The 21,288-nt window shown below is 39.2% G+C and overlaps 4 protein-coding genes across 6 annotated transcripts in view; 3 read left to right on the forward strand and 1 right to left on the reverse strand.

The window, feature by feature from the left end:
* acsl4 (acyl-CoA synthetase long chain family member 4) overlaps positions 1–3,866 on the forward strand; it is a 30,871-nt gene extending 27,005 nt beyond the window's left edge. For all 3 annotated transcript variants that reach the window (XM_023328768.1, XM_023328770.1, XM_023328769.1), the window contains 4 exons: positions 91–279; positions 398–512; positions 1,777–1,934; positions 2,289–3,866. In XM_023328768.1, coding sequence (XP_023184536.1) covers positions 91–279; positions 398–512; positions 1,777–1,934; positions 2,289–2,446 — 620 coding nt within the window. In that variant the 3' untranslated portion in view covers positions 2,447–3,866. The remainder of the gene's footprint in view (positions 1–90; positions 280–397; positions 513–1,776; positions 1,935–2,288) is intronic.
* Positions 3,867–5,542: 1,676 nt separating this feature from the next.
* nxt2 (nuclear transport factor 2 like export factor 2) lies at positions 5,543–8,132 on the reverse strand. Its single transcript, XM_005810800.3, has 4 exons — positions 7,963–8,132; positions 7,679–7,765; positions 6,523–6,667; positions 5,543–6,439 (listed from the first exon to the last, which is right to left on the reverse strand). Exons 1-4 carry the CDS (start codon positions 7,975–7,977, stop codon positions 6,255–6,257), a joined length of 432 nt encoding a protein of 143 aa, XP_005810857.1. The 5' UTR covers positions 7,978–8,132; the 3' UTR covers positions 5,543–6,254.
* On the forward strand, positions 7,711–14,430 carry psmd10 (proteasome 26S subunit, non-ATPase 10). Its single transcript, XM_005810799.3, has 6 exons — positions 7,711–7,799; positions 8,709–8,954; positions 9,031–9,129; positions 9,245–9,391; positions 12,094–12,260; positions 12,429–14,430. Exons 2-6 carry the CDS (start codon positions 8,841–8,843, stop codon positions 12,580–12,582), a joined length of 681 nt encoding a protein of 226 aa, XP_005810856.1. The 5' UTR covers positions 7,711–7,799; positions 8,709–8,840; the 3' UTR covers positions 12,583–14,430.
* A 1,607-nt stretch (positions 14,431–16,037) lies between these two features.
* On the forward strand, positions 16,038–20,874 carry LOC102236946 (E3 ubiquitin-protein ligase XIAP-like). The gene is made up of 7 exons (XM_005810798.3): positions 16,038–16,207; positions 17,196–17,487; positions 17,583–18,135; positions 18,246–18,345; positions 18,457–18,535; positions 19,568–19,607; positions 19,901–20,874. Exons 2-7 carry the CDS (start codon positions 17,248–17,250, stop codon positions 20,092–20,094), a joined length of 1,206 nt encoding a protein of 401 aa, XP_005810855.1. The 5' UTR covers positions 16,038–16,207; positions 17,196–17,247; the 3' UTR covers positions 20,095–20,874.
* The last annotated feature ends 414 nt before the right edge of the window (positions 20,875–21,288 follow it).

The following is a 21,288-nucleotide window of genomic DNA, read 5'->3' on the forward strand; positions in this document are numbered from 1 at the left end:
TGCTACATGCTGTTATCGGCACAACAGAAACTATTTTTTAGTGCAGGATAATGACGCGTTACAATCTGCCTGCTCTGTTTTACCTCTCAGGGGGCTACACCAGCAAAGACAAGCCACATCCAAGAGGGGAAATCCTAATTGGCGGTCCCAACGTTACCATGGGTTACTTCAGGCAAGACGGCAACGATCAGGACTACTTTACTGACGAGAACGGTCAGAGGTGGTTCTGCACCGGAGACATTGGAGAGGTTTACCCGGATGGCTGTCTGATGATTGTAGGTGTGTATGTTGCCCAGTCTGCTTCACTCAACGGTTCTGTTTGCAAAACACACACACACCGCTTATTGATTTGTGAAAAGAGAAGCTGGACTTTTACGCCCAATGTTTGTTTCTGAAGATCGCAAAAAAGATTTGGTGAAGCTGCAGGCGGGGGAGTACGTGTCTCTCGGTAAAGTGGAATCTGCTCTGAAAACCTGCGCTTTCATCGACAACATCTGCGCTTACGCCAACAGGTGAGCTACAGATCTGATGTGTGCTGATATAAAACATTATGTACCTGTTAGCTGCAAACAAGACAGTTGTTTTTTTTTTCTTGGTATGTTTCCATGGTGTCATATCTTTTAGGACTTTTTGTGTTTACAATAAACAGGTTTAGCTGAACCTAGGTGTCCTGTGTAACCGGTCGTGAAAAAGCTTCAGGCTCTTTGTTCACATGAAAAGAGCCGCATAACAGAGCAGAACATGGAAACTGCTCAACTATGTCATGGGTGAAGATTCAACCAGCAATATTGAAATACTGGGGCTTAAATTGAATTTAAAAATAGTCAGTTGGTCAATGGGGCTGGACGACGTGGCTGAGAAACACATCACATTATAAGCATTTCATAAGTCGATATCCATGATTATTGATTAGTTTTAAATATCTGAAGTACTGCCAAACTGTCGCCATGACCTTTCCTCTTCAAGCAGAAACCTTAAACCGGTGCTGCAAGTTATTCAAGTTGTTGCTAGGTAACCAAAGAGCAAGTGAGTTAGTTGATGCCACCAACTTTGCTTCGCTGACCGTGAGCGGTTGAGCAGCTAAAGTCTTTCCTCTGCCTACATCCCCCAGAATGCTATGCGGTTCTGGATCGGAGTTCAGTGAAATTATTAAATTATTCTATCGATGGTGATCTGTCATGATATATATTGTTATTGATTTATTATCCAGCCCTATTGGTCAAATAGATAAGTTAAAGGCCTGTTGTTTTAGGTTGACATTAACTTTATACTGTAGAGCTTTGGTTTATTCGTATAATACTGACACACGGCCTGCCGGAGCAGATTCTGTGTCTGGTTGATCTACCCTGGCTCAAACAGAGCCTCATTCATGATAAAATGGCTGAATGAGCCATTAACCTCACTTAGATGTGACGTTCTCTTTGAACAGTCGTCCCTCTGCTGCCAGAACGGCACACAGAAATCCCGATTGACTCCTAGTACGTTTGCATACACAAATGTAGATGCAGAGATGACCGGTAGTAAAAGCAAATGAAAACCTAGCCTATATCTTTAAACACTGTGTATGGTGAAAATATTGGGTAAAGCACTTTTTATAGCAGAGTAGTGTTTGAAAAATAAATGGAAGCTTTTTTTGTTTTTTTCCCCCCCCCCAACAAATATGTTTATAATTTTCAGTGGCTCGATCTTTCAGTGTTTGTGCCGTTGGACGGCTATTGTATGAAAATGAAACGGCGACCTTCACTCTAACCCTGTTCCTGCCGTTTGTTCCTGCAGTGAGCAGAACTACGTGATCAGCTTTGTGGTTCCTAACCAGAAAAAGTTGACGGAGCTGGCCAAGCAGAGAGGCATCGGGGGAAAGTGGGAGGAAATCTGCAACCACCCGGAAATGGAAAAAGAAGTTCTGAGGGAGATCACGGAGGCCGCAGCTAAAAGTAAGAGTTAGCTGACAGGATGTCTGAGTCTGGATTCATTATTTTTTTTATTTTGGTTCCTGATACAAATCCAACTCATAAGAATAGAAATTTGCTGAATCTAAGTTGTTTGTGATTTGACATTTATAACTACAGACTTGAATTTTTTTTTCCGCTGTTTTGATATGACTCCTTGATCATTTCTATGCTATTATATGCAGACAAAAGGGGGAAAAATATGTTTTCTTCCACTTGCTTCTCAGGCCAGCAAACCAAAATGGGCTTTTTACAATTTTATTAGCTGCGTAAAATGTGGTTTTATGGCTAGGAGAGTGGCTAAAACATGATTTTTTTTTTTGTTTTGTTTTTTTTTAGTTAAACTCCAGCGGTTTGAAGTTCCGGTAAAGGTGCATTTGAGTCCCGAGCCGTGGACCCCAGAGACCGGTCTGGTCACAGACGCGTTCAAGCTGAAGAGGAAAGAGCTGAAGAACCACTATCTCAACGATATAGAAAGAATGTATGGGAGGAAATAGACATGTTTAAATACCACAATAGTCAATATTTGTTCCTGTAAATAGTTAGCCTAGCTTTGCCAGACCAATGCACAAAGGGAAACGAATCTGGAAGAGTTCACCTTTCGGTTTGCAGGAAATATCCCCAGTCCCAAACATCTGATAAAAACGTGCGCTACTGCAGGCTACCGTGTTCCAAAATGATTTCCGTCCATCTCTTTCTGACGCATTAGGAGATTCAAGGTTCTGTGGGGGGGTTCCATGTCGGAAGCAGCCATGTTGGTTGTTTAGCAAAGTGCCTGAAAGGCTCTGTTCTGCACACTTTGGTTCGGTTTTCTACCCAGTTTCAAGCTGCTGGCGTACCACAGGACTTAAGAGGAAAGGAATAATCTGGACCTGTACATAGTCGTTGCTGTCGATCCATATGTGCTGCTTTTTATTTATGAGTGTAGGATCTACGGCTGTCTTAAGAGATGCACTGAAGTAGCGGGTCTAATTTCATCAAAAGGGTCAGAGACTTTCACAGCACTATACTGCCATCTGCTTAAATCTACCGCCATCTGGGGTTTAGGTGATAAAAAAAACCCCCACTGTTGTCCATATGTTTTAATTAATCGCTGTGATTTCCAATACAAATATTAACTAAGGTCATCCTCGAAGAGGCTTAGTGTGCGCTTTTGTACAACTGGAGTATTGCCGTTACTGTGCCTTCAGTCTGCAGTACTTGTGTGGTAGAACTGTAGGAAGAGCCAAATATGAAAAAAAAAAAAAAAAACAATGTTTCAAAAACAATTTTACTGCCATGTTAAGTTTACATATTTATTGAATATTATGCCCAGTTAGAGATAAACAGACAATGATCATTGTTGTTTTTTTTTGTTGGGTTGTTTTTTGTTTTTTTTTAACGCAAATGATCACGTCTGCTTATCTTGTTTTGTTTGGGGGGTTTTTGTCCTTTTTTTGGTCAACTACTGTTGCTTCTTTTTGTAAAGACCAAAATATGTAAACAAGGTCACTCAGGAAGACAAGTAAATATAATAAAGCGTGAAATGAATTGTCAAATGAGCGGGTTTTGCTTCCATAGGAACATTGAAATGACAAAATTCTTGTGGGCACCTAATTTATTTAAGAGCTAATGTGCTTAACATGAAGACACTTCTTGGCAATAGTCCCAACTGGCCTACTGTAATAGTCTGTGTGTCGTAACAGTTCAATATATACACTTGGTATGAAGCGGATCAGAAGTCTTGTTTCACTTCATCGGAGTGTTTTTCTACGTATTTTACCAATTATTGTTGTATTGACGGGTTTTCGTCGTTGGGACTTTAAGACGATGGCAAATACTTTCCAGATGTTTGTTAGGCCAACTTACATTTGTTATTCCAATCATGACCACATTGTGTGTGTTCAGCATTTCAGAAATAAACACTTTTTTTTTTCATATTTGTGTTTTGGTATTTTTCCACTCTTTCACACAGGATTTTTTTTTTCCCTAGCAATCATAAAATATTGAAATATTCCATAAGTTAACTTTATATATCAAGGAAGAAAGCAACTGGTATCTATGTGTTTAAGTAGTCAAACTTTGTGTCATTCACTACTATTTTAATGCTTTATTCACTTGGCACAGGATGATTGTATTCATGAGTCACCAAAACTCATAAATACAAGAAACGTTTGGTAGTACATTTGACGTACTGAAAAGAAAAGTTGCAACACTGTTCTACAAAGCATTGACGCAGGGAGACTGAAAACATGTGCATTGTTGCCAAATAATATTAAAAATAATTAACCACCTCGCATTTTGCTTCCACCTCACAACCGCGTGTTACTTTGTGTCGACCTGACACAATTTATTTAACTCCCAATAAAATGCCCCGTTCTCGTTGGTCGTAAAACGTCATAATGTTGATGAATTTGAAGAATATGCATACTTTCAACTGAATGTTGAGAAACCGCTGGCTCACGTTTCCAAGCTTAAGCTCAACTTGATCTATCTTTTGGTCTAAATAAACTGTGTGGACCAGATCAGGTGAACGGTAAGCAGGAGCATTCATCAGGAACAAACAGGCTGTGCTGTGTAGTTATTATCAGATGTTTCGGAAGTGATACCGTTTTATTTTTATAGATTTCTTTTGTACATGTCTCTAGAGTAGTTGGAATAGTTTGTGTTTCTTTTTGTGGAAATTCCTGTGTCACTGGTGGCACAAATCTTTTCCTAATGCTTGTGAGGTCCAGTAATTCGCTGGCTTCTGTTTCAATTTTTGAGAACTGACCATGACTTCCAAGAGAAGTTATTATTCAGGAAGTTTCCTAAGACGACAGATCTTTTGCCTCATGATGGAAAATAATCAGATGCTGCATAAAGCCTGGAGTGTTGCTTTTGGGAGATGTAACATTATTCATGGAAATGTTTATAAGCCCACTCCCTCGGATCAGAAGTTACTGTAAACATCGATTCAACAGGATGCGTTGGTATTGACTCACATGACTTGGAATAGAGCTTCTGCGGTGAAGTCAGAGGGATAATTCTGCCATACAGAAGAAACTTTTTTTAAAACATTTTTTTAGCAGAAGCAGCTTCTTTGTTACAAATCCTGCTGCTCAGTTAGACAAACTCTGCACTGGTGGCAACACAGTCCTGTTGTGATTTTACTTAAGTAAGGCTAGCTGATAGTTTTGGGCTAAAGTCTGAGCTTTTGTAAAGTTTTAAGAGAAGAACACACGTTGGACTGAATATCTATTTACAAACTCAACACGACTATCTGCAAACAATCTGAAATATAACAAAAAGTGAGGCTGTAAAACGAGGAAATGTTGGTGCTAAAACCTGAGATCACAACATTCAGAACTCAAACTTGATGTGTCTCTTCAAATTGATTTGTCTAAGATGCTTAAGCTACAATCTAAAATACTTAAACAGAATTAATTCTTAAATAATTTTTAACATCACTCAGCCTTTCCTGTGAATAACTCCAGGCGTTCTCATAACGTCAGTAACTTTTAAGTGTGTAACACTAAATTTACGTTTTGTTTGTTATACTTTTTACTTAAGTTACAATTTATGCACCCAAAAAGAACATATTTTATTTTGCATATACTCATAGAAAAACAACAAAAATATCTAATAACCACCTGCTTTTTATTAAAAGTTGCTGGTATTTCCTGGCAAAGAACAACAAGCACTGCTATAGTGGGTTTCCTCAGCATTTTGACTGTAATCAATTGCAGAGGAAACTGGTATTTAGTTTTTTAGAACAGTGAAAAGATAAAAAAAATAAATAAATAAAGGTCAGGACACAATCCTACAGACCCAAAGCAAAAGCAGCTGAGGTGAGCTGGAGTTATAATGCCCTGCAAGTTAGAAAACATTGAACTTGACAACATTGCAGAATTAAGGACAATAAAAATAATAATATAAAACTTACACTTTATTTTGTGTACATTTTTTTTTTCAAACAATATTAATAGTCCAAGTGTAAATCCAAGTACAGATTGTTTTTGACGAAAGCTACATTCACACAGACTCTGACAGAACCCTAATCACAGTGGGAAAACGAATCTGCATTATTATCACACTCAAAGAAATCCTCCTGAAATAGAATATATCCTGATTCAGGCTGCTGAGCATCTTGAATTTTTGCAGTAATTTGTGGTTTCAAATGTTTGAAATTAAAACATTTCAAGGTTCTTTATCGTCGTGTCTGACATTGCAAGATAAAATTATTGGCACTCAATTTATACAGTTTTACTTTACAGAAAGTACAAAAGCCTCATGAAAACGTAGCTGCTGCCGAGCGTCCGAGTTTAGAAACGCAGAACACGAGGCTCAGCTATTCCAGTCTTGAAATCGGAAACAGTCGCTGGCGATCTTCCAGACGGGCTGATCGCTGTTTGGTGAGGCCTGAGCTGTGAGGAGGAAATTCTGGTTGAAGAATCGTTGTTTGTTCCCTTCGAACTTGACGATCCCACCAGTCACTACCAGCAACGTGGTCTGGCCTTGGGTTGCTTGCTCTGAGAAAAGACAATGTTATGAGGATGTTACGTTATCTATTTGTTGTTTTTTTTTTGCCTAAAATTATTTAAACTTCGCTGACCGTGAACCGGCTGGCAGTCCAGAGTCTGAACCTGGAACTCGCTGGACGGCAGCGACTCGAAGAACTCTCCCAGAGCGTCCTGTCCTGAAACCGCATTGCCGTTCCACACCAACGTGGCTTTGTCCAGGTAGAGCCGGGTCAGGTTCTGAAACACACAAGTCAGTCAATAACAGCAGCCACAAGCGACCCGCGCCATCTTAAAACAGAAATTGGTCTCCTCTGTTGCACTGGGTCTGAAAGTGTTGGTAATCTCCAGATAATAATGCTAAAAATGAATTTGAATCCAGAATTATTAAACAGTACTCAACCACTGGTTTTCTGTGTTGTTATTGAATTTGATTTTTTTTATGCGACTCAAATAGCTACTTATATTCAACATCCAATAAATTAGCACATTTATTCAATGTAAAAAGATTTTTTTGAACAAATTCAGCAGTAGCACAGTTAATCCCTACAAAATAAATGTAATTGACACATTTTAATTTTTACGATTTTTTATTAACATCCAACTTGTAATTTGTAACTTCCTGTTTCCTCATAGGTATCAATCTGATGGCGCACAAAGAGTCTTTTTTGCAACTAGGCTAGGTGAGGAGCCATATTTATCAGATGCTACCTTTTCCATGCCTGGAAAAAAATAAGGCCTGCTCTACCATAATAAATGTCAATGTGAGTTGTTTGCCGATTCAAATGGGACTAATAAAAAGGGTGCAAGTCACTTTAATGGGGGGTGTACTATAATCAACTCTTTGAAATGTGAGATTTCAAATAAAAAAATCTGTTGGACTATGTTGATCAATTGAAAATGATTCACAACATGGCAAAGTACAGAGAGCTTATATAGATGGAAATTTCATCATATTTTTTGTGTGAAATAATAATGCAGCAACAAAAGATTGACTTATTTCAATGTCTGTTTGTTTGTGTCTTTTTACACAAAGATTCTGTCCGTTTGTCTGTTAACAGATCTGAAACAAAGATGAGTAGTGGACGCCGCTGCTCCCCACTGAGGGATAACAGCAGATTTAACTGATTACAAACACGTCTCTAGACTGCAGTTTTTCCACCGGAAACATACCCACACGTCGGCATGCAGGGTATACTATAACTCGAGGGGACATGCGTGAATTTTTCATTCTGGGAACAAAATGCCCACCCTCCTTTTCTTGTCCACACAGTCGTAGTAAATGTTAACAAACTCCTCGGCATATCTGCAAGACTGGTCAGCATGGGTCCGGAAATCCTACAGAGACAAGGCGAAGTAAACACATTAAGAAGTAAGTAAGCACGATGAATGTAGTAGTTATTAGACTTGTCAAAAAAAATTTATATTTAAAAAAAAAAAAAAAAGGAGCACGCGCACAGGAAAAACAGCTAGCTAGTTAGCGGTTTGACTAAAAAGAGATTAAAATAAACTTGTAGACATGTTGATAAACCTACCAGAGTGCTCGCCATGTCTGCTCATATATGAAGCGAAACAAATAACAAGGGGAAACGGTAAGAGTTTATACGTATTAATTGTATATTATCTTTTCCCCCCTCTGATTTATTCAGCTAACAGCGCGTCCATCTTACATGTTTTACTTCCGCCTAGCAAATTTCGTGACTACCAAAATAAGATGTGCGCGTTGTCGTTTTAACCAAAGTCAGTAGCGCCACCTAGAGTGGATGGTTCGAGGGTGCCGGTAAATTGTCTTTTAAACATTTTTTTTTTAAACATCAATTATTATTATTTTTTTAAATGTAGAAAAAAGATATTTGAGGAATGATATTTTGTTTATTTATTCTCTTCATTTATTTATTCATTTTTGATCAATTGTGTTTATTTAGTTGTGAAAAGACTATTGAATTTTCTTTATTAGAATATACTTAAGTATATATTTTTATTATAGTGTCTTAGTTTGGGCGTCGCAGTCCAATTATCAGTGGCTGCCATCTGGCCACTCCATAAACCCCCCACCCTTAGAGGCCTCCCCTCCCCTGACCCAATTATTAATGTTTCTATGAATAAATATGCTTTACGAGGAATAATTAATAATAATGACCAATATTTTTTTTCATTTATAGATGTAGAATCGATACATTCTACGTTTATCAAATCAAATTTATCTACAAGCCTATTAAAACGACAAGCGTGAAGAAGATCAGCGTCTTATCAGGCTTGATTTTTATCTTTTATTTTGAAGAGACCGACGTGCACCCACGTCGGATGTGAGGCTCATGATTTCCTGAGTCATCCTCCAGCTTTCAAACGCAACAACTTCGGTCACCTGCACGGCGTCCAACAACTTTCCCGTCGCATTCAAACACACAGAGTGATGGAGAGCTCCGTGTCTAACGTGGAGGTCTGCAATTTAGCCTTCAGCGGGCAGTTCGACAAATTAAAACAGTCCATGCTGTCCGACAAAACACTTGTCAGAAAAACGGACCAGGTCAGCGTCCCCGTCTTTATGTACTCTGTTGGGCTGCGTCGTTTGTGGAGCTAATGACGGCTGTCTGTGGTTTCAGGACGGCAGGACCGCTCTCCACTGGGCTTGTTCTGCTGGACACACCAACATCGTGGAGTTCCTACTCAGCCTGGGAGTTGAGGTCAACCTGCAGGATGATGTGAGCTAAGCTTTAAATTGTGATGCTCTCCGCGTCCCTCCCCCCTAGTGACGGGTTACCGTTAAGTTGACGTAAATGGATGTTATTACAGCGTGATGTGTTCTCCACTCCCCAGGCCCTGTGGAGTCCTCTGCACATTGCTGCATCTGCAGGAAGAGAGGACATAGTGAGATCTCTGATAGGCAGTGGAGCCCAGCTGAATTCAGTTAATCAAAATGGATGCACCCCTCTGCACTACGCCGCCTCCAAAGGCAGATACGAGGTACAGTGTCGTTTGTGCACTAACAGTTGCAAAAAATGCGAAAGACTCCATACTTGTGTATGGGAGTGTAATTTTATGCCTTTGCATTCTTCGTCTTGTCACGTTTAGTCAGCTGCAGTCTTGATTGTATTTTGTTGGGGTTGGGTGTGACGGATCAACGTAAAGTAGAGTAGCACCTGAAGTGTTTCTCAATAAAAATCCAAAAAGTGTGGCATGCATTTTGAGCCAAATGCTACATTTACAGCCTCTCGCCGCATGAGGTGTGTCTCTACCAGCATGTATTTATTTGTGTATCTTTCAAAGTTTTGTCACAGATTCTTAATTGGGTTTACATCTGGACTCAAGACATGGAAAAAGCTTTACTCTAAACCATTGTAAAGGCATTCTATTTGTGTATTAAAATGTAACCCAGCCCAATTATTTCTAGGCTGGGTTAAGTCCCTGATGTTTCCTGACAAGGCCTCTGGGCTGACCCATCAGGGGTCAAAAATAATCCTATTAATCACGTTACGGCTGAGGTGAGTTTACAGCTATGTCTGATACAGGCCTCCCTGCACCAGTTCTTATGATTAAACACAACCATAAATCAGGATGTGAGGGAAGTTCAATGTAATTCAAATACTTTTTTCATCCCAAAGGGGAATTAAATGTTCTAAATCATATCACCCAAATATTGTTAAAGTGTCACTGTGGATAGTGAAGTTCTCAAAAGTCAACACTTAAATAAAGAGTGAGAAAAACATCTATTTAACTTCTTTTTGCATATTATAAACACTAGTTATGAACATTTTGTTTTGCCTACTTAGTTTGTAAGAAAAAAAAAAAAAGCTCCAACCTGTCAGTTATTGTATACAGGAACAAAATGAGACGGTAAGCTTTCATCATGTTGTAATCATTCTGCTACTGTACATCTGGCAGCACTTGAAAGACGAGATGCAGACAGATTAAATGTTTTAGATCTGAGTACAATTATTTTGAATTCACATTCCACTCTTTACTGCAGTGTATGAAGTGAACAAAGCAGCTTCTATTATGTTTGGGTTAATAATGCAGGTAGTCCAGCCACACCTTTGTAGTGTGAACTGTGTGGGATTTTGTAACTCAGGCATGAAGACGACAAGTCACTTTTATCCTTAGGTGCAATTTAAAGAATCACAGGAGAAATACACAATTTAAAACTCTCACCGTTTTAAATGGAAGGTGTTCTCTCTGGGATTGAACCCTTAACAGCTTACAGTTCCACCAGGTTACTGTGCCGTGTGAAAGTCTCGAATGTGATGGGAATGATTGTAAAAATCAGTTCCAAATTGAACAGTAAGGACGCAAAGGCCTTATTTAAAATATATTCACTTTTGTTTGTTTTGAATCGGCTTAAATATTTTAGTTCTCCTGTCCTTCCTCACTAATGGAACTGATGAGTGCGTAGAGAAAGCAATCTGTAAGCAAAAAAAGAAAAAATAGAAAATCAAGTTAAAAATAGCATTGTGTTGGGTCAAATAAATGCCACAAATGCACACAATAGAGAGACGATGTCGATAAGGTGCGCTCTCCTTCGTCCGGAAATAAAAGTGAGAGCCTATCAATATATTGCCACCCTCTCAAAATGACAAGCCAGGAGACGAACAGACAGCTTGTGGTAACCGGAAGAGTTGCTGAGATCCACAGCCGAGTTAGTTGTTCATTTAAAAAGAATCTGGCGGGCGTGCCGTGGTGGCGTAGCGGTTAGCGCCACCCATATTTGGAGGCCTTGAGTCCTCGACGTGGCCGTCGCGGGTTCGACTCCTGGCCCCTGCGACATTTGCCGCATGTCTTCCCTCCTCTCCTTCCCCATTCCTGTCAGCCTACTTTCGTAAAAAGGGACACTAGAGCCCACAAAAAGACCCCCTGGGGGTCTTTTTCTAAAAAAAAGAAAAAGAATCTGGCCTTTAGTGTGTGCCAAACCTAAACAAATCCTGCTGAGATTTAGAGGAACCAGCAGTCACTGTGGAAGGAAGTGCTCTGATCAGATGGGACAAAGATAAACCAGCACTCCACATCATCCTGAGGACACAGTGCCGCAGTGAGTCAGTGGTGGCAGCATCATGATGTGGTAGGCAGAGCTAAATATAGGATGGTTTTAGAGAAGGGCTCGAAAATATTCTCTTGCTGCAGCAGGACTATGAGAATTACTCCAAACATGCATATAAATACACTAAAATGGTTTAAAGTTTAGATCAAAGCATGTTTTTGTTAAAATGACCTAGTCAAAGTCCAGACTTAAATCCAGTGAGAAATCTGCAGAACTTGAAAATCGATGTTCAACCGAAAAGACCTGGAGCTATTTTTGTAGCAAAACATTGTAAAGTTTTCCTTCCAGTTCCAAACGACCTTCCGACAGCTTAAAGAAAAAAAACACATTATAAAGTAAATTGAATAAATTAGTGACATTATGTAAGGTACTTTTTTTTTTTTATTCCATTACTACCAGTGGAAAACTTCTCGTTTAGTTTCCCATTGGTCTCGGCCAAGCCACCTTCTAGTTTTGCTCTCACATCCTACGCTGTTGGTTAAAATTTCCTCTAGGAAGTGGCGCTCGAAAGAGGCTCTTGAGGGCGCCGAGACTTTGGATGAGGAAACGGGCTTTTCGCGTTTAACGGGAAGCAAAGTTTACAACGGGGTTACCTGCGACTGGCATGCGAGACAATTCTGTCTCCTGTTTGCAGATCGCCTTAATGCTGCTGGAAAATGGAGCGGACCCCAATGCCACGGACAAGTTGGCCTCCACTCCCCTGCACAGAGCGTCGGCCAAGGGCAACTACCGTCTCATCCAGCTGCTTCTCAAGCAGAGTGCCTCAACGAACATCCAGGACTCGCAGGGCAACACGGCGCTGTACGTGTGCAAACGCATTTGTCCAAAATTGTCACAGCCGGCGCGGATTTAAATATGTAGAACGAAAGCCGTAACATGTTGCCAGACCAATATGTCATCAGTTGAAGTTTTTTACCTGACTTTTATGAAAACATGAAGGCACCAATTTGTATATCTTTTCTCTTACAGCCATCTTGCGTGTGATGAAGAGCGTTTGGAAGCAGCCAAGTTGCTGGTAGAACACGGTGCCAGCATTTATATTGAGAACAAGGAGGAGAAGACCCCCCTCCAGATAGCCAAGGGTGGCTTGGGGAACATACTCCGCCGGATCGTGGAGGGGTGATGCTTTCTCTGACTCGCTGGTCGTGGTTTGGTTCAAACCGCTACCGTCGCATTCCGATGAAAACCATCAACTCACTCAGTCCTACTTGAGCAGGCCCATTGTTATTTGGTGTGGTCGGTGACATGTGAAAGAGGCATTGGTGTTGAAAAGGGATTGGACTGTTTTTGAGGCTGATCAGTACCTCCTGTTGGGGCTTTGAGACTGACGTGTCTAAGCACAGTTTTTGCAGCAGCACAGTGCGTTTTCTGTGAAAGTTCAAGTGTAGAAATGGCAAAAACGAAACATCAAGTGGCGATGAAATCTGGTTGGAATAAATTTGTTGTACCTAAATAAAAAAAAAAGTGACTTGGTGATTGTTGAGGCTGTTTTTTTCCTCAGTCTTTATTACTCTATTTTGTAATGGAGTCACACATGGCTTTGTGCTCGGTGCCATTCTTTTTTTTAAATATCTTCAAGGGGCAATTTCTAAAATATATTGTCTTAAGTTTCTTGTTCAACAAAGTACTAAACTTAACTCCTGCTGACTTACAGTACAGCTTCTGAAGTCAAGGTTGACCATAAACACATCAGTAAGTTAGAATGTACAACAAACAGCTATGGAATCCAGTTTGGTCCAAATTCAGTCTCGATTAATCCAACGCATTCCATTGAAATTCCACTCAATTAAAATTGACGTCACATCCGGGAACTTTGTAGCTGACAACCATCTCTGTAGGTGTCTACCTAACATGACAGTGCTACTATGGGGTTGCTATGACAACAATAAACAAGCCACATTTGCTGTCTCATTGGGGTCGATCCCTACAGCTGCGATTTTGTTAATATGTCAACAAAATCAAGTGTTCCTATACTTACTCTTTTTTGGTCTCAAAGCCATGGTTCATCATGTTTTACGCTGTGCTTGCCTACCAAGATGGCCGTTCAGTGGCACAGCTCACCTCCTGTTCAGACTTGTGGGAATTATGTATTGCATGCAGTACCATTCAGTCATATTACAAGCATTAAGTAAGTCATTTTACTTAATGCAGTAATATGACTGCATTAAGGGCAGCTCAAAAGTTATCAAAGAACATCAGTTTTTGTTTTATCCAGATACATCTACTGCTATGTATCGTAATGTGCTAAAATCTGTAGTTTTAACTCTCTGACCACCCAGCAGTGGGTGGCAACTATCAAAAAGTATTGTCTTTTTGTCTTTACATCTCTTATCAAACACAGCCAGAGCTTCAAGGTAAAACTTATTTTACAATTTGAAAAGTAAATGCAGGTTTCATTCATCACCAGTATTAAGGTATCCTGTGGTTTTGCTAAGTTTCGGTTTCAGAACTGCATATTTTCTGTCAGAGTGTTCCCTGTGGTTAAAGTCCTTTCGTTGAGAGAAATCCCAGCATGAATGGCATTTCCCTTGGACGTACAGAGCAAAGAGTAATGGTCCGCAATGCTGTCCCTCCCCCTCTTACTGCTGTGCACTGTTGGTCAGCTGGCTAAAAGATGACTGTAACACTTTTTCTGTGTTTTTTTATTTATTTAGTTAGTTTTGCTTAGAAAAACATACAAACTTCAGCTGAAACTACAACTGGCAAGCTATGACTAACTTACCAGCCTATATTAGCTTGTTAGACATCTGTTACTCTGTAAGGGACAAAAAGTGCCATTTTTTGTCATGGCCCCTATGCTCCCACCAGTGTGCAGGTGTGGGAGCGTAACAGGTATTTTTTTCTACATTTTTGCATCAATCTGCCTTAGAATTAAAATAACAAAGATGTTCCAAGTAAGATTATACTGTACAGTACTAACTGTATTAACCAACGTATCGTTCTAACAGCAGAATAAAAAACTTGCATTTCTTTATTTTGTACTTTTGTTTTAATACAACCTGAAACCTAAACATTTTTTATCAAAGCCGTACCTGAAGAGCTGTTTCGGTAGACAGTGGATGTATTGTGATTTGAACAGCGGGAGTGTCAATGCCTGTCTTACTAGTAATACCTATGAAGGTTTTTCAAACATCAGTTATCGCGATAAGTGGAAGACCCTTATAACCACTTAGTGCATAGTTGAGTCAAGACACGCCAAACAGGCGTTAGTGGGAAACGGCCATGAATGACTTTTAACCGGTGACAAAATGGATGTTGCCTCATCGATTTCAACCTCATGGCCACAGTCCACATATCTGTTTCTACAGCCATTAGAAAGTGTGGCGATGAATAAAAATTTTAAGAATGCTGTGAATGTTCCCTGTAACCGAAACTATGTGTTCTAAGAAAGCTCATGAAGTCATCTCAGTGAAATTTATACAGCAGGTGTTAGTTTCACACAGATGTCAAGAATCGTCCCCCACAGGCACAGACAAATCTATAACTACTATTTGAATTTGAAAGGAGAGGAAAAAGTACAGCTTTTTAATAAAGTATAACTGGACTAAATATGTGTGTAGTTAGATTGCATTTATGGTCAAATTTAAATAAACTCAGATTCTGTTAGAGGGCTGAAATATACATTGGTGTAAAATGGTATTTTTCCTTTGTCGTCATGCTTAAATATTTCACATCTTGAACCGAGTTTTATTATGAGACCTAAACAATGCAAAAAGCCATTTTCGTATAATTTTATTCAGAAACAGGATTTTTTTTTTAATGTTTTGTCTAATTAAATATTTCACAGACTCACTTTACAACAATCTGCAATGATGCAACCCTGCATTGTATTTTTTTTTTTTTTTTACCATATCGGTATTGGTCCGATGAATAACATTGGGCCAATATTATCAACCACTATTTACTTCCATCTTGTTGCTGTTTGTTTCTGGAGGGGTAGGGTAATAAGGGTAAATATTTTAGCAGGTCATTTACCATTTATCATGATATTTTTTTCGTCACAATAAGATTTAGATTGATCGTTGTCATGATAAATTCCAACTGATGTTTAAACACCCCAAAAACTGACAAAATTTTTGAAATTGTTAATTTGATCAATTTCAGTAAAGGTGTACTCTGACACATGTCATAAATGTCACATTTGAAAATATGATTAAATGCAGTTACTGTTTAACTGAAGCAGAGACGCTGTGGTGAAGTTAGTGGTGGTATTGTTTTTTTCAAGGTTTCAAAAGCATAGTGATATTTCACTATACAATATCGGTAAATATTGATTATCAGCCATAGCTGTAATATTAATTTTTTTTTTAATCGATATCGGCCCAAATTGTCATATCGGTGCATCACTATTTTAAATATGTCACTTTATAGTGAATCTACATCATGTGTTTTACTGTTTGAATTTCTGAAATATTTTATATTTATATATTTTTTTTTATTTTCAATTATATGCAAACTTAATGTCAAACATTTTTCTCATCTTTTGAGTGCGGTCAGTTTTGGTCCTCAGTAAATGCGCTCGCTTAAAATAATGAAAACATAAAAATTCCACTGAAACGTTTCTCATGACGTCATCACGCTGCCGCGCTCTGGAAAGGGAGGAACTGCCTGTCGCCTTGTTCCTCACGATCAGAGGGGGTTATAAATTAAACGGCCTCCAGCAGTCCTTTTTCTTCGCTGTGGGTGGCGATATCATTAAGACCGAGTGAAGTAAGGAACTACGGACCCGTCCCAAAGACGTGAAAAAGGTAGATATTGAGATTTTCTTCGGAACTGCGTACTTGCGTAAAGTAGCATCATGCTAATCTAACTAGCAAACATAGCTGCTGTTGCCACTCGGGTTTGAAGGACACTGTTAGAAACGGGAGCCAAGGTTAAAGTCCAAACAGAGAACTTCAGCTGAACGCATTGCTGTGAATACTTTTAAGAGGATATTCTGCTTTGTTTCACATAATTCAGAGTTTGCGTAATATGTCCCGTGGAACGGGATGAAGGTGACGGTGATTAAGTTTGCTTTCGTCTCCGACTTCAAAATTAAAACGGTAAAACGGTTTTAAAGCTAATGTCCATTCATAAATGTGGGCGTGCGTTTACTGGCACATGGTGGTAAAGTACCTTTTAAAAGTTTCGATTTTCGGTTTTAACAAAGCGTAGGTGGGGAGGGCAGGAGAATTTAAGTGCGTCGCCGACAGCTTCCTGATCTGATCACAGCTTTCTTGAGAGGAATTTCGACACGTATGCAGGGCAAAGATCACAATCAATAAAGTAAACACACCGCCTCTTACAGCAGCTTCTCACCATCCCCAAACGGATCAATGCTTGTGTATAATTAATAGGTTTGACCGTCTCATCATGATTTAGAGGCGTGTCCACATGCCTCTAACGTAATTACGTAATTAAATTGTTGCCATGAATTCCTAACATGTTTTCCAGCTTCCTGAGTGTCAAGAACACAGTGTACCGTTCCGTCCATAAAATATGTTGTGTGCTCATCATGGTAACTATTTGCATATGTATTCCTGGAAAGGAAAAGTGTTTAAGGTTTCCCTCGGTGCTGGTGTCGCCCTTTGAGAAAAGTTATTATTACTGCCTTGTGATAGAGTTACTCCCTTTGGAATGCCCATCCCACACATGGTCTATTCAGCGTCTGCATGTGATGAACGCTTAGCTGCCTCTCTTAAAGGGCCCATTTCAAAGCCTACATATTACCCAACACTTTGTGTTTTTCCTCCTCAGACATCCTGCCCCTCTCAAACTTTGACCCACCCAGCGATTTCCTCGCCCAATTATGTCTGAGCAAGGCAACTACAGCAATTTGGAGTCAGACGGCTGTCCTGACTTCTCAAAGTTCGACAATCGCTTCCAGTCTTTCCGGGGATCCACCCTGGCTGGGCAAGTCCCGCCTGAACGGTTGGCGAGGGCGGGCTTTTACTTCACCGGCAACGCAGACCGCGTCCAGTGTTTCAGCTGCAATCAGACTGTGGAGAACTGGCATAGTGGAGACACACCTGTGCAAAGGCACAAGGAGGTAAATATATTTATTGGTTACAGTAAGAACAACTTGTTTTTTTTTTTTTTTGTCTCATTTTTGATATTGTAGCCATATGTTTCTTGCTTGTGCAGGTTTCTCCATCATGCCGGTTCCTCGTGTGCTGCCACCCAAACAGCATGAAGCCGAATTATATTACCCCTCTCATCTACGACGAAGTTGCAGAGGATATGCAGTACCGGGTGTCCACCGGTGAAGTGGTTGACGAGACCCTCTACCCTAGGATACCTCACATGAAGAGTGAACAGGCCCGTCTGGACAGCTTTTCTTCTTGGCCCTCCAATGTGCTCGTAAGACCCAGAGACCTGGCTCAAGCCGGCTTCTACTACTTGGGACAGGCCGACCGGGTGGAGTGTTTCTGCTGCGGCAACAAGCTGAACAACTGGGAAAACGGAGATCGCCCTTGGGAAGAACACGCCAAACACTTTCCCAACTGCTTTTTCATCCTCGGCCACGACGTAGGGAACGCCCCGCTGCTGGACAACGCAGATGAGCCGATGTGGGAAGATCAAAACGTGAACCGGGGGGGAAATATGGAGACTTTTGAGGGGAGGCTCAGTAGCTTCGCTCATGTTCGGCACCCCGTCGACCACGAGAGGCTCGCGAGAGCTGGTTTCTACAGCACAGGTAGAGCACAGATATGAAATATTAACAGAGAAAGTGTTTTAATGCTTTTGTGGCTTTGACATAGAAGTGTTGGCATTGTCTTTTTTTAAAAGATTTTTTTATTTTCTTAGGGCAAGAAGACCAGGTGTTATGCTTCCGCTGTGGTGGAGGTCTAAAAGGCTGGCAGCCCGATGAAGACCCATGGGAAGAACATGCTAAAGAATACCCAGGGTAAATTCAAACGTTTTATTTCTGGCTGTATTCCTACCATCCGCAGTGATAATCTTGTTGCTGTCTTTCTGTTAATGCTTAAATGTGTTTTCTTTTTTCTCTTTCGATTAGATGCAGCTTCTTGTTGGAAGAAAAGGGAGCTGCATTTGTCAACAGCATTCACCTAAAGAGACATGAACAAAGTAGTGCTGTGAGTATTTATTTATTCTTTTTCCATTTTACGTTTGATTATCTGATACAACATGAACGCTGGCTTGATATTTTATTATTTTCCATGTTTGGATAAATTTGTGAGGGACAAAAGCAGTCATTGATGACATATGTTTGAGCTTCCAAACCTTATCTTGTATGACAGTGTCAAAAAAACAGTTTGAATTTCTAAGGAATTAAGCTTTTCATGTTAATACATCTATAAATTATGTTCAATTTCACATCACAACTTGGGTTTTTAAGTTACTGTCAAAATTCATAAGTTAGTCATTAACAAAATTGTATTGTCTAGGTTATCTTAGTTCAGGATTTTAAACTGGACTTTTGGTTCTTAATACAAAGCAGATTTCTAATTTCTTATTTTTTTTATTTTTGCAAAACAAATGTAAAAACAAAGGTATCACAGTTGTGCTTTAGAGATTAGGATAACTCAGGACTAGATTTTTCATTAAAGGTCCTAACACCATTAAATTTCGTAAAATAATCCCACCACATTGTCCAATGGATGCTAACAAGCATTGTGCTAGTTTAGTGAAATGTACAGATAGTAAAAGCCAAGTACGTAAATGTTTTGTTCCTAGATGTCCCAGATGTTACAAGACCTTGAAATTTGAGTTGGGCAAAGAATGAAATTTTGGATTGGAAAATATTAACAATACTGTAATATTAGTTTTAAATGTAACTTTTATTGCTGTAGTTGGGTTTTAGTAAATCTTGTACATTTGCTTATGCGTATCTAATGCTATTGGTTAGCTCCCAGTACGAGTTATTTGGAACGCGTTGTCATTCGTAACTTTACTATTTTAACGCATTCCTGAACACTATGCTGCGTTGATACTGCCTAGCGTAGCATTGTTACTATCTAGCGTGTTCTTTTTGAAACAAAAATAAATGACTGATCCTTGCATCTCTTTATGTATGTGAATGGTTTTTTATTATTATCTGCACTATTTTTGTTTCTCTGCATCAATTCAGTCATGTGCTGAAAATGACTTCCTGTTTTTTCTTCTAGGCTTCAAGTCACCAGAATGGATTTTCAGCCAATGAAAAAGGTAATTGTTTATATAGTGCAATTGAATGAGAAAGCCTGAAAATTAATTAAAAACCTAAAAACTAGATTGGTACTGTCCATTGAAATGAATTAGATTCTTCAATAATAACTCCCGGTAGAAAATATTTTTAAATTACCATACTATTTTTATTATTATTATTTTTTGGAACTCCGTGCTATTACTTGCAATTCTGTGGATTTCTCTTTTTGTACAACAGAGAACGTACTGATTTGTAGTAGAATTTCATGCAAGTAGTTGGCCATCGTATAACTTCTTTAACCCGTTTCGTTTAGATGAGGACCCAATGGAGAAACTAATGAAGCTGCAGAGGGAAAAACAGTGCAAAATCTGCATGGACAGAGATATTTGCATCGTCTTCATCCCGTGCGGCCATCTGGTCAGCTGCAAGCAGTGCTCGGAGTCACTTGTCAAGTGTCCGATCTGCTGCGGAGCCATCACACAAAAAATCAAAGCCTACATCGCTTAAGGGAAAATATAAGCTGCTGTCTATCATGGATGCTGCTTTATGTTCTAAATGTTATAATTTAAAGCAGGTGTGGTAGGTAAGTTCTTCTAGGAGGGAATTTCTAGATTTCACGAAGAATAACAACATAGACACAATGGGTTAAAAGGTGGTTATTACTTCTTTTTTTTTTAACTGACAGTTTGACTACCTATATGTGTAGATGGCTTTGCGTTCCCCCCTTTTCCCACTCATAAGGAAACTATGCTTTACCACCTAGTTGGCCTAAAAAAGTGTGTGTATGTGTGTGTGAATGTATATGTATGCATATGAGGGGTTGTGAAACAAATAAATTAATGTACTAGTTGATGATACGTGTATATTAGATTCCTTGTAATATACTTACTGTTGTAAATGCATTTTAATTATACATATATATTTTAAGAAACCAATATTTTCACAATCGCTTGGATAGTAAATAGCTGTATATTGTACTATACATACATGTTGTGTCTTTGTTTTAGTCTGTGTAACATGCATGTAAATACACGTTTTGGGCAATCATGGTTTTCTTCCTTTCTCTAGTTTTGTGTGACGACTCTAATTTTGCTTTATCCTAAGTTAAGTGGCTGAGGGGTTTCATTCACTTTCATTCCTCTCACATCGCATAAGCTACTGCACAGACTGAGGTGGGATTTGAAGACTGAGATGGGATTTTATCAAGACATTATGGGATTTTAGATGTCAATTTTTCATCATGCAATCTTTTCTGTAAATGAACTAAATAAATCTTTAATAATCTGACTTGAGATGCATTTGTGTGTTTTTTTTATAGCTTCAATTTCAACTTATTTACTGTGATTGCAGTTTCAAACAACTCCAAGCCAACGTGCGCCTATTGGGCAGGAGATGTGACAACTATTCCAAATAGGATATATTAATATGTTGATTTGAAAACATGAGATTTGAAATTAGATGCTTTGATATAATATGGGCATGGGCAGCAAATTCATTAAAGCTGCTTAGTGGCATAAACTGACCTTTTACTCTGACTGGAGTGCAGACATAAGGTCAGCAAAATTAATTGATAGTAAATTGATTGGAATCTGTGTTGTAAGCTGATGAGTTGTGATATTTTTGTATATTCCTAATATTGTTGTGGACCTTTTAAAATTCTAGTTTGTTTTAAAGGGGGAGATACAGGTGATCCAGTACATA

This window comes from Xiphophorus maculatus, chromosome 23, assembly GCF_002775205.1.
Source record: "Xiphophorus maculatus strain JP 163 A chromosome 23, X_maculatus-5.0-male, whole genome shotgun sequence".
Taxonomy (NCBI): Eukaryota; Metazoa; Chordata; class Actinopteri; order Cyprinodontiformes; family Poeciliidae; genus Xiphophorus; species Xiphophorus maculatus.